The following is a 14,129-nucleotide window of genomic DNA, read 5'->3' on the forward strand; positions in this document are numbered from 1 at the left end:
GTGTTCTGTCTCTCGGATGGACGTTGAACGAGTCTGCCGGCATTGGTTGGTGGACGTTAAAGATCCCATGGTGTCCTTCTCGAAGAGTAGGCGACCTATCACCGGCACCGTGAACAAATTCCAAATTCCCGCCCTAACCTGGTGAAGCTCCCCCAGTAGAACCAAACGTCTCAGCCACAGAATTGAAAAATGTAATTGCAAGCTGATGTCTAAGGCTTGACCGTACCAAGTCATGGTTTAACATCGTAAGCCTGTCAATCCACAAGAATCGCCCAGAACCTTCAACGTAGGAGAAGATCTTGGCCGACAATTGTCCGATGTTGTATCAGTTAAAACAGCTGGCACAGAGTTTCTCATTACACCGGTTATATACTGGGTTCCACCAGGTCAAATACCTCCTTGGAGAGGTTTCAATGCCTTGATCTCTCAAACACTGTGCCACTCAAACAAGGAGGATTTCATCCAGTAATTCCATCCCCTGTTATTCACTGCCACAGTGTACTCGGCCATGAAAACTTTTCAAAATGTGTGCACTCAAGTATCTCAACCTCTTATGCCAACATTTTGCGAAGAAGGTGTTTTCAGGAAGAATTTGAAGGCGTTTTGTTTACCCAATGTTCGGGAATGTATAATTTTGTTAAAGTGGTTCTTTGCTGTGCAGGCAATATGTTAGTGGGAGTGGAGTGGACGATGCCCAAGATGAGTGAAATCTTTGGTGTTAACACTGTGGCAGACGATGTTAAATGGATCACACTATGTCTGCAAATTGTAAGACGTGTTGATTGTTTCAGAAGTAATCAAAACTATGATGTGGAAGTCTTTTTGGGAGCTAAACCATTATGATGATTTCCATGCATCAATTCCATACGTCACTGAACTATGGAAAGCACTCTGACAGTCAAAGCTGTTGGAGGAGAAAACTCAAAACCTTAAACAAAAAATTTGAAGATTTTATTGAATGATTACAACGCGGTCAACAATATAGAAATCACCGTTCTTATAACGAACTGTTTCCTGGTATTTTGAGCATTTTTCGATTTTGATGTACCATGCTCTTTACAGAACGTTGGTGCTGCCGAAGCAATTTCTTAGCAAGCGTTATACTGGGTGGTTTGCCATTGCCTTTCCAGTGTTATTTGTCCGTGCTCTCAAGCAAGGAAGCAACATGCACCATTTTTGGAATATAGATATTAGATGCAGTATACGCATCAATATGCATATTCCTATTGTACGATATTCTTATCAATTCAAGTGTCATTCTTTTTATGTTTTATATGTGTTGATAATATTTCAAGAAACAATTTTTTTCGTTAAAAGTACTGCAATAATGTTTAAAATCATGTATATTTTTAATTTGCCTTTGTGAAAATAGTTAAATAACTGCTCCAATCAAATAGATATGACTATATTTCAGCTTTACGACGCTGAAAACCGATGTTTTTACAACAAAATATACATTTTACACGCAATTGTTGCTGTGTTATCTGTTCACATTGATATTCACCATTTTGGAAGATGGTGGCTGCAAAACATCGTCCCAGAATTGAAAAGGCGACCCAAGTTTTTAGACCCAAACCGGCAGTCATCCCGTTTGAGGGCTTATATTCAGGGTGCCGACAGTCCGTGTGTGCGTGCGTCCGTCCATCCGGATGTTTGGGAGCCCGAATCAAAAATGATTGGATGCATTTTGTTCATAATCGACATGTTACGCAATAATATCTCGTCATGAGGCAAGTCAAATGGTTTGGGGATCAGAGTTAAATGTCATAGGACACATTTTATTTCCGAATTTTTTGGCAATTCAAAAAAAAAAACATTTACAAGAGAGAATAGTACGTACAGTATTGTGCATGTTTTTGGGAACCATTATAATTTATTTGTATAGAGTACACTAATCATCACCACCACCACCACCAGTACACAGCTGTGAACTATTTATTTATTTATTTATTTATATACATTTTCCCATCTCCACTCCCAGCATGCACCCTTGAATTATTTACTTATTAATATACACTTTACCGTCACCGCTACTTGTACACCACCTTGAATTATTTATTCATTTAGATTAACTTTATCATTTCCACCACCAACACACAACATTTCATTATTTATTTATACACAATTTGCTGTCACCGCTACGACCTTCATACCACCTTGAATTATGTATATATATATATATATATATATATATATATATGCTTTACCATCCGTTTGACCAACACACAACTTTGAATTATTTATTTATAAATTTATTTATTTATATGCACTACCATTTTTGTTCATCGCTTCCTCCTAATTCCATATCCAGGCGATGCATGATGTCATCGCCAGGTGCAAAAGGAAGGGAATACTTAGTTTTTACTCCGTTTGTTTTCTTGTTTTTGGTTCACGAGTCAGTAAGTGACCACTATATTCGTTATGGGTGTGTGTGTCTGTCTGTCTGTCTGTCTGTCTGTCCCGAGCATAGCTCCGTAGGTTTTGATCCGATCCTGATGAAATTTTGGTGGGAGGTTTATATCATGATCTAGTTGTGTTTTCCTGAGAATGGGCGTGGTGCGCCCATTATGGGCGGAGCCGCACCCAAAAAACATGTGTTTTTAGGAGGTAGCCGGTTTCAAGTTACATTTTCTCCGAAGGGGTTTGGCAAATCTAGCAGAGGTTTCGGTATTTGGTTAGCCCAATGGCACCTGCATAGCCCCACGGAGCTCGAGTTTTCATTTTCATCCCAAGGTCAAGGTCACAAGGTCACGAACTTAGAAAATGTCAAAAAAATCAATAAATTGGACATCGAGCTCCAAGGGTTTTCAACTGTTTCGAATGAAAGTTGGTATGCAAGTCGTGCTCTTCGAGTACTACAACTTTCATCATTTACGTTTTTCCCGATTCCCGCCAGTTTGCCCGTGGCGTCCCCTCGAAGGTCAAAAAATAAAAAAGGCAAACCGTGTACATTGCTCGTGAACCATCGCCGTCTCCAGACTTGTTGATTTATTGATTAATCAATTCATCGATTAATTATTTTCTTTCTTGCTTTCTGGGTGATATCTCAGCCATCCTTTGAGCTAGGAAGCTGAAATTTGGAGGCAAAAGTGAAGATGTTCTTTGGCAAAAACATGTTTTTAAAATTTTTTTGATGAATCAATTAATTGATTAATTACTTAATTATTATAGATTTATTAATTACTTATTTATTTTATTTCTCATCTGGGCAAACCTTTTGAGTTCGGAAGCTGATATTTGAATATGACAGTGGCTAAGTGATTTGGCTATAAAGATTATGTTTGACTTGTTGATTAATCAATTCATCGATTAATGATTCATTTTTCGATTAATTCCTTGATTTTTCAAAAGGTTACAGATTCGGATGAAACGGTGGTGGTTTCGGTAAGCGATTCGGCAATTGATTGAGAAATTAATTATTTTATGATTATTATTTACTTCTTTTAATTCTGCAATTAATCAATTATTGTACACTGCTCCCTCCCAATTGCAACCCCATGTGCTGCAAGGCGATGTCATGCACTGGAGGATTTGTTGTTTTTTATTTGGCGTGGTCACGATGTACTTTCAATGTATGGCTACCTGTTGAGTTTTATTTTCAGTTTATTACCAACAGACCTTTCATTATTTATTCATTTGTATGCACTTTACAATCATCAGTACCTACATACCTTCTTGAATTATATATGTATATACATACACTTTACCATCTCCACTAACTACATAATTATTTATTTAGTTAATGAAATGTAAATCTGCAGATCCAACTTTTAAAGTGCGGTTGGGGGCAATGTTTGTTTTTGTACGGACTTGGTCCTGTAAAACAGACAAACAATGGAATTCTCTGTACATGAAGCATGTTGCAGGAGTATAGGGTCGAGCCAGGAGTTATACTGGTGTAACTCATGAATTCATCATCCAAAATGGCATCTTCAAATCTTGTGGCGCCATCTGTCGTCACAAATGCTGTCTTATGTACCACATTTTCATATCTACCAGTATTTGCCAATACCCCCTTGCTCAAGTCAGTCTGAGTAAAAAGCTTATCTCCATTGAGCATCTAGGGAGGTTCGCGGACTTTCAACGTTAGCTCTGGATCAAGTATAATGATATTATTAAGCTTGATATTATCATAAACACACACACACGGTTTGTCCTGTCATTCTTGCAAACTATCACCACTGGTGATGTGTATGTTGAATCAGACTGTCGAATTATTCCCATCGACAACATCTCCTCTATTTTCCAACTCAGGGAATCTCTGACACTGTACAGTATTGGGTAGTTTTTCGACAGTTAACAGGCTCATTTGTGGTGAGGTTTACATGATGATGGATTCAAGTTGTAGTCCCTGGTAAATCGCCCAACATATCTTGATATTCATTGACTTTCTTTGATTGTCTTACCTCCTCACTTTGTGCACAGATGAGATGCTGACCAAACATCATATTTGCCGCTGTTTCCTTGGGCTTGTAGGTACCAAGCTCGAACAGGTTTTCGTCATCGACCGTGTCTTCTTTGGACTTTTCACTTGACTTCACTGCAGCAGCGTTTGAGATATCTAGGTGAGTAAACTGGTCTGTAGAATCTATCTCTATCTCTATCTCTATCTCTATCTCTATCTCTATCTCTATCTCTATCTCTATCTCTCTCTCACTCTCTCACTCTCTCACTCACTCACTCACTCACTCACTCACTCACTCACTCACCACCACCACCACTCACTCACCACCACTCACTCACTCACTCACCCACTCACTCACTCTCTCTGACTCACTCTCTCTCTCTGCGGCTCACTCTCTCTCTCTCCGGCTCACTCTCTGACTCACTCTCTCTCTCTCTCTCTCTCTCTCCGACTCACTCTCTCTCTCTCTCTCTCTCCGACTCACTCTCTCTCTCTCTCTCCGACTCTCTCTCTCTCTCTCTCTCTCTCTCCGACTCACTCTCTCTCTCTCTCTCTCCGACTCTCTCTCTCTCTCTCTCTCTCTCTCCGACTCTCTCTCTCTCTCTCTCTCTCTCTCTCTCTCTCTCTCTCTCTCTCTCTCTCTCTCTCTCTCTCTCTCTCTCTCTCTCTCTCTCTCTCTCTCTCTCTCTCTCTCTCTCTCTCTCTCTCTCTCCGACTCACTCTCTCTCTCTCTCTCTCTCTCCGACTCACTCTCTCTCTCTCTCTCTCTCTCTCCGACTCACTCTCTCTCTCTCTCTCTCTCTCTCTCCGACTCTCTCTCTCTCTCTCTCTCTCTCTCCGACTCTCTCTCTCTCTCTCTCTCTCTCTCTCTCTCTCTCTCTCTCTCTCTCTCTCTCTCTCTCTATCTCTCTCTCTCTCTCTCTCTCTCTCTCTCTCTCCATCTTCTTGGACCATGCAATAACAGCTTTATTAGCAGCTGTAAGAGAGTTGGGGTGAAAAAAATGCACTCACAGAAAGCTGCACCAGCCTCTTCAGCACCAATGTAAATTCCAGGGTGCATATGTGGAAGCAGAGAATATACAACTGAGACTGCACTTGGCTTACTCTTTTATTCCTGGGTTGCTCAGCCTTCTGGTTCTCTCCAAGCCAATGACACTTTACTTCAACAAGGGGAGCAGACTTTTTGGTATCTTCTAGAAGCTCCAATAGTGGAACATCTGCTTCTGCCACATCGTGTGCACTTCACTTTTGTATGTGGTGAGAAGTTTAAAATTAACCTGCTTTCCTTTATTGCGCAGTGCCCTTGTTAAAACTGACCATTCTCTCATCCTTGCTTCTGACGAGGTCACGAGCTGCTTTCATGAGCTCCTATCCTCATGCAATTAAGGGGTTTCCAAACAGCCTGATGCCAGCGAGTCTGAGATGAAACAATTCAGCATGCAGGCTAATTCGTTCACAAATTATATCTGCAGTTCCATGAGGGCTTCCACTCATGAAGGGTTCACCAATTAACAGGCAGTGACAACCAAAGAAAGTCAAATAGGGGAAAAGGGCATTTATTTATTTATTTATTTGCGAAGATTGGGGCTCATGGAAGAACTTATTTAAGAGGGGTTGGGAGAAGGTAACACAGCAATGGAGCAGAGTGACTTGGTATGTTAGGGAATATACAGAATGGGAGAGGAGTAAACTCACAAGCAGCAGAATTTGGAGTATAACAGGTTTAAGGAACTGATTGTACTGAGTAGACAAGGGCAGGAAAACTGACAAACAGGATAAATGTGGAAATTATGGGAAAGTGGATTTAAATAGAAAGGATTGGGTATAACATGAGTCATTTAAAAAGAATGGAGAGAAGAGCATGAATGGACAGACTCATGGAGGCAATTCCACAGCCAAGATGGGGAGAGGGGTAGGGAAGAGAAGGGGTGGAGGGGGAGGGGTGTCAAAAGTGTGGAGGTGAGATATTAGCCTGGATTTGGAATGAGGTTTGGGTTGCTGGCTGAGCTAATACGTAGCTTGGTTGGGCTTGCGACAGACAAATATCTCACAGCTCATGTGGGGTGAGACAAGAAGCAAGGCAATATAAAACTGTTGGGTCACCATCTTGTCTGTGATGGGAGAGGAATCGGCCTTGCATCTCAACCTCCTGTTGAGTAATGCCAATTAAACTCAGTGTTTTAGTTCCAACACTTCCAGGGGTGCAAGGCAAGACTGGCTGGCACCATTTCACAAAGGACATCCATACTCAATGGAACTGCAGATGATGGCTTCATGCACTGTTCGTTGCTGGGAGCATTGGATTCAATGGCACCCCATGCCAAGGAGGCCAGCCTAATTAGTAATTGCCTCGGAAAGTTAATTGACAATTGTTAATCCAATCGGAGCTCTGAAGACTGCACCTCTGTTACAGGTTGATGAAGAAGTAAATTAGAGGGTTCACCGTTTGATATTTATCTTGAGCCAGAATGAATGTGTGGGACTTCGTATTTTCTGTAAATCGATGTGAACAAATATGTGACTGCAGTCAGCCTGCCAATGGTGTGAGAGTGATGTTTTCATTGGTGTGAGAGTGGTGTTCATGATTCACACATCAAAACGGTGGAATATTTTAAAAATGCTTTCCCCTCCACTGTCAAGCTATCACTGACTTCACCGAAAGTGCAATTGAAACAGCTACTATATGTCATGGTTTTATTACGGTCGCCTGTCCAACTCACAATCCTGTGATATATGTGATTATGAGTCAGTTAATTGTGCCAATAAATGACCTGAAAGGAATTATCTCCTTTCTGATGCATATACACATCGTTAAAAGTAAATAATGGCCACGTGCAAAGACCTTTACGAAGATATGGGTTTAAGCCCTGCTTGAGAGAATTCCAACTCGTTATTTGGGTGGTGTATAAGGCAACAGCCTGCTGTCTCAATCACTGAGGCCGGTGATGCCTATCGGCATCCCTTCAACTGTCACTTTGCTCGTTTTACAATGAAGGGAAAACTTATAGGGATGGCATGGTGATTGTGAATATGACAGCTCTGAAGATGTATTTGTCGTCGCATAACGGTTAACACCAACATGGCGGCCATATGATATTTCTTCAGGTTGAACTTGTGGGTGGAGTCAGGCAGGCTGTTACACAATGGGTGGAATTGAAAATTGCACGGACAGACGGACAAGTGTATTATTATACAGACCAGCACATTACCCATAGGGTGATTGCATCACCCCCGGACAGTCGCGCGCGCGCGTTCACACACACACACACACACACACACACACACACACACACACACACACACACACACACACACACACACACACACACACACACACACACTTACATTTTTACTGTGAATAAGCTTGCACATGTAATTCTGACAACTCTTCAACAAAAAAAGCCTCAACCTCCCCCTCCCAACTCTGTCCTATCTTTACTCTCACCCTTCTCCAGCTCATAAAAGCAAACGGGCATTCCCACGTTAAAACAGAGGAATACATAACACCTTATGCTCCCCTACCATGCCATCACCAACTTCACAAAACCTGTCACAATTTTAAGAGAAAATATTCGTAAATGATAACAAACCTGCGTAACCTCTGCAGTAATAGCGCTGCTTGAGAGAGAGGGTTCTAAAGGGTAAATGCTAAAATGTTCTAAAGGTTCATTCCAAAGGGTTCTAAACTCTAAAGCAAAAGCTGTAGGAATTGTGGGCAGAGTCAGGCAAACTGTCCAACTAATGGGTGGAACGAGCGTGCACGCACGCACGCACGCTCGCTCGCACGCACATGCACAGATGCACACAGGGCTCCTATATATATATATATATATATATATATATATATATATATATATATATATATATATATATATATATATATATATATATATATATATATATATATATATATTGATCATGAAAATGGTACTGATAATCATAATGAATGTTAATTATAATGGGACATAAAAAATGATAATGACAACAATGATAACGATAATAATAATAATAATAATAATAATGATAATGACTGTCTATCTGTCCAAGTCATAACATTTTTACCATTTGAGGTTTTGTCATCAAATCCTCAACAAACCTTTATTATGAAAATATGGAGACCACAAATTAATAAAATGTACAATTTTTTAAACTGTAGTTTTCCTCAAGTTTAGTTTCACGACAAAGTGGACATGAACGGGCTTTGCATTTTGAGATGTTTTCTACTTTGTGAAGTACTCTGCCACCGAAGGTGGACGGAGGTTATGTTTTCACTCCAATCTGTTTGTCTGTCTGGGAGCAGGATATCTTAAAACGTTATGGACAGATTCGGACAAAATTTAATGGACAGGTTAGGTGTGTGACAAGGACAAATTGATTCGATTTTGGTGAAGATCCGAATCTGGATCTGGATGCGAGAATTATTTAATTTTTAAAGTGATTCTTCACCGTTTAGAGATGGGTCCAAAAACGATATCGTACTGTCCAGCATATTTCAAAAATGTGTTGGGCTCGATATGTTCTCGTGGATCAGGCATTACGTGGCAGAGGTATGTTCTCTACAGAGTGCCCTTCTCGTTATGATTTTATTTTATTGTCATTGCTTTTGTGCTTTGTAGAAACCGTATTTGCTTGTAAGTTAACTACTGCCATTGTGTAATCGTAATTTGCTCATCCTTTTCTTTTAATGCAGGTATATTCATGGTCGTCTTTTTCTGCAAATAAATAAGTAAATAAATAAACTAACTGCTCAATCAAATTACATGGGAGTAAATATTGATGCAATGCTCCTTAATTTATCTTTGCTGGCATTTAAAGTTTCATAAATATTGATGAGAACCCAGCCATTTAGTGTAATAACCTATTGTTGTGGGAATGGTGATTGGGCGTAATGGGTTAAGATAGACTAGTTATGTCATTAGTAAATGTTTAGCACAAGTGTGTAGTTTCCGTGTAGAATGATAGGGCATGTGTTAAAGTTTGTTCAGGAGCTGATAAATGTGACCACTCCCCTTGTATGCTTTACAAATCGTTTTACCAGCTCCATACGCCAACAAATCTCCCCCTCTCCCCCCCCCCCACTCCCCTCAAACATTGAGGAAGGTGCAAAGAAAGACCCTGCGACCATGCTGAAGGTAAGAGCCATGCTGAGGCTGTGGTTTCAATGACTCTAAGCTGCAAGCAACCATTAGAAACGACAAGAAGCTATGCAGCGAGCAAATGGGTGTGCAGTGGCCAATGGTTGTGGGGTTGTGAAGGCTGAGGGGGTGGGAGGAACAGAGCAGTTGAGTTTGGAACCTGGAGGACCAGTGCAGTTCGAGTGGAGTTCACAGTCCAGGAGTAGGCAGTGCAGTGTAGGTCAGGGTGCAAGAGTCCGGGAGAGACCAGAGCCAACAGTCCAGGAGCGTGTGAGTGAAGAATCAGATTGAGCCATGGACCCCCTCAGTGCAAACAGAATGAACCAGATGTGGAAGGTTGACTCGGTGGGCAGGGTGGGGTGGGGAGGGGGGGTAGGGTGAATTGGGCATAGAGAAGCCTGTGTTGTGTTGGCTGGATCCACCAAAATCATCATATCTCTCTTGCTAGGACCATCACGCCGATCTTCGCCACCAGTTTTGGGTCCTTCCAGCCCTGATTCTTACAATAAATACAAAGTTCATAAACATCACCCACAATTTTCCTGTTTGTGACTTTTCTCGGCTTGCCTTCAAATCACAGACCTGTTTCTGAAGATCACACAAACACTGATTTACAGTTCATAGCACCAGGTGCTAAATTCGGTGCAAGAAGAGCCCTGTACATTTATTGAATGGTGGACCACATCATCAGTTCCCATGTTTCCAAAACCTGCATAATCCTTGTCTGAAGAGTAGACCGACTGTTTAATATCCTCATCATTATTGACATCTATTTCATCCTCTTCTTCTTCTTAGACCTCAGAGAGTACTTGTTGCAGAATGCCTGTGATTTCTTTGTTGATATCTTACTGTTCTAGTTCCAAAAAAAATTGCTCTCTCCTGAGGTTGCATTAAAATAAGGTGCAGTACAGAATCTGTCGATAAACCCACAAGGTCTTTGCGTCGGCCTTGCCTCCATCATATTTGAAAGGCGTTCATGCATATGCAGTTGCCCATAAGTCATCCAGATTACTGCTATCCTTAAGTTTTCAGCCTGCTCCAAGAAAGGACATGAGTTGATGAAAACCACCAAGAAGAAGGTTAAGCTTCTTCAACTCTGGCTGTTTGACCAGCTTGATCTTGGTAAGGTAAAGGGACACTCTTGGTGTAAAGTGGCTGATCAAATATTAAATTTGCCCAACACATGCTTTCTTTACATGATACTTCATAAATGCCATAGTGCTGTACATTGCTTTGTTTGATTTTATATTGAGGGGTATCATTGGGTTGTAAGCCATAGCTGTGCACCGACAGGTGCCACTCACTACTGTAGATATAAAACCTTGCCAGTTTGGTGGCTTTTGATGGAGAACGCTGGAGTACAACCACAGTGTCCAAATGTTCATAATAGCCAACAGCCTCCTTCATTGGATAAACAGCTGTAATCCTCACATCTGCCATCATACGCTTTGTTGGTGGGTTGTAAAGCCTAATAGTGTTCGCAAATTCACCAGCTTTTGCATTCTCTTCGGTTGTCACACTCCTACGCTGGATGACATCCATACGTGGGTCAGCGCTCGGTGGTGTCTGGCATGTAATTATACCCGTGATAAGGCAGTAAGACTTTTGCTCGAGGAAAGAGTGAATGTTATGTGAATGTCCAGTAAAGGAAATAATGCTCAGAAATTGGCCGAAGAACTGTTTCTGCAAAACTCAAGTCCAGACAATTCTGAAATGAAAGGCTGATGTTTTATCCCAGTATTAAATTGAATGGACCGTGCGAGAGGAAAAGGAAATGTGAAAAAAAAAACAATTTTTGAGAACATGAATGTCTTATATTGGAAATGGTAAAATTAAATGAACCTTCAATGGAGATAAGTGCTCTATTTATTTGTAATCTATAATAATAAGTGTGTGTGTGTGTGTGTGTGTGTGTGTGTGTGTGTGTGTGTGTGTGTGTGTGTGTGTGTGTGTGTGTGTGTGTGTGTGTGTGTGTGTGTGTGTGTGTGTGTGTGTGCCGTCCCTAACTCCAACACCATGAAACCTAGTGGCCCAAAACTTTGCATGCATACGAAGGAAACTCCAACAGAGTGCTCGAGTGAAAACTATGTATTTGGGTGAATTTAAACACCCCTTTTTAAAGATAATGGGGTGCTCATCATTAAAAAAAATAAACAAAAAACCTTACCAAGATGCAGTGCTGGATTAAGCACTAGGCAGACAAGGCGTGTGCCTTAGGGCCAGCCAAAAATTTGGCCCAAAAATTATTTTCAGATCAAATATTTGTCTTTTTTTTGTATTAAATATTTTGTTCTTGAATCAGTTCATCTTTTGTCTGGAGTCCATTTCCATGAGCCCGAGATCTAATTTAAAATTTTCAGGCCATTCTCTAAAATTTCCAAATGTGCCTTAGGGCCAGCCGAGGCTTAATCCGGCACTGCCAAGATGGTGGCGCGTCATCTTGCTCAGGCCGCTTTTATCTCGCAGAGGTCTTAAGCCACCATTTTGTTTTGGCCTACTCAAATATGCCTTGACTTGGAACAGGCCGCAATGGTTTCTGTATGATAAAGTACTCAAAATTTATTTTTTCACTTTCCTCACTCATTTCATCGAATGCTTGATCTTCATACCTAAGGATGACTGCATGCATCGCTTTTGTAGGTGCTACAGTTTTCCAATACAGAGCTTGGGACGATGTTGTCTTCTATATAAAAGCAAATGAGATGTTGTTTGTTTGTTTGTTTGTTTGTTTGTTTGACGCTACTCATCTGAGCTCCCAAAGTTAATCACGACAGAACTTTATAGGATCACATTTTTTAACCGCGATGCACCACAAAAGGGCAAATTTTTTCAGATTTCAACCTGGATATCTCTGTAATTGGTCAGATGGTGAGTGCTGATCATCAAATGTGGTATCAGATGTGATATATAACCATTCATTAAGACGTTACAATGATTGGTAAGTTAGGCGAAGAAGGAGTCACGTGACCTCAATTGTGCTTATCGCTAATTATTCAAAAACCGAAAATAGTACAAACAAAACCTATGCATCGATTTAAAAGTAATTTTACTGCTTATCGACCTAACTCCTGAGGGTGGCAGAAGTGTTTTTGGAAGAAAAATGTTACTACCTTAGCTAGCTTCTCCAAATATACACCCTATGGAAGTTCCTTTGTGGGAGGAGGGCAAGGAAGGGTGTGGGTTGGAGGACAGAGGGGAAAGGGTGGGGTGGGAAACCAGAGGGAGAGGGTTGGGTGGGAGGAGGGGGGAAGGGGTGGGGTGGGTGGCTGGAGGGAAACGGAGTGGGGTGGGAGTTTGGAAGGATGGGGTGGGGTGAAAGGAGGCAGAGGAAGGGCTGGGATGAGGGACCGGCGTTGCGAGCACCTTTGCGAGTTATAAATAAATGGGAAAGGCAAGCTTGTTTTAGTTATATTGAGTAGAATAATGAGTGGATCATTGATGCTCTGGTGTCTATTTCCCAATATACATGAACCTGTACAGAAAGACCACCTGTGTATACACACCACTTTCTATTGGTCAGTAGAGTGGTCTTTATGAACAGATTTCAATGTACTTCTTACTGTATGTTCCAAATTTTAATATTTTGGATAAAAAAAAAAACCAAATTTAATATCTTTAATGTACATTTCCCCTCCAGTTAGGTAGTATAAGGTTATATTAAACATGTATATGGAGAGCCTCTGACAGTTGAGATGCTCTATAAATGATTTGTAGAGCCCTGACTTAACTTGACACTTGTGTATTTATCTGCACTAGTGGGCCCGTTGGTCCATTGGACCAAATTTTCGTTGGTCTTTACGGCCTTGTAGCATTCCTGCCTGCTGTACTACTTGAGCATTAGCTTGCCTTTCACTAAGCACATCGGGAATAATTGGGGGGGGGGGAGGAGCAAGGTGGATTATATGTTTGTTATTATTGCCAAATGATTCGACGATTATTATTATTTATGTAAATATTATGAATATTCATTCATATATGCTTTGGTACAATGTTACCATTCTTTTTCTTATTTATTTTAAAATTAGAATTCCATGCTATGGAAGGACCTATTAAGCTGTTTTATATACCTGAACATGGCATTCATTTTAAAAAATGGGAATTCTTCCGAGTTCTTTTTATTTAATTAACTCGATCAACTCAAGTGATTATGACGATCATTTCGGTGTATCACATTCCACATCAGAACATTCCAGTCGAACGACACAAAAAAAACATGACACACACACACACACACACACACACACACACACACACACACACATATGGCAGACATCAAGATATTCATACCAAGGCTGTACTTTCTGAGATGATGAGGAAGTGGTTTGATGGAGCTTAACCATATGCACGGAACTCGTGTGTAGGACTAGTGAAGTATGTAAAAAGCTCAACAGATTTTCGGAGGAGAATTGTATATGAGCAAGAAAACAAAAACCAGAAAAGGGATCATCAATCCTTTTAGCAACAAACTTCCAAAAACATGCAAATTACAGATACTACACAGGAAAATGAAACAGAAACAAACACAGCCCCAATGATTGCAAAGAAAAACGAGAAGGGCACTCGGTGGAGCGTATACCTCCACCACACAA

General features: G+C 40.8%; 1 protein-coding gene across 1 annotated transcript in view; it reads left to right on the plus strand.

The window, feature by feature from the left end:
* The window catches only part of LOC147024792 (cholecystokinin receptor type A-like), a 102,933-nt gene that overhangs the window by 28,382 nt on the left and 60,422 nt on the right, over window positions 1-14,129 (plus strand). Inside the window, exon 2 of the mRNA XM_085887050.1 lies at window positions 4,477-4,565. Within this exon, the coding sequence (XP_085743176.1) occupies window positions 4,477-4,565 (89 nt within the window). The remainder of the gene's footprint in view (window positions 1-4,476; window positions 4,566-14,129) is intronic.

The sequence above is a fragment of the Eptatretus burgeri genome, chromosome 6 (assembly GCF_056783735.1).
Source record: "Eptatretus burgeri isolate ZD-2024b chromosome 6, Ebu_testis_v1, whole genome shotgun sequence".
In the NCBI taxonomy this organism is placed as follows: domain Eukaryota; kingdom Metazoa; phylum Chordata; class Myxini; order Myxiniformes; family Myxinidae; genus Eptatretus; species Eptatretus burgeri.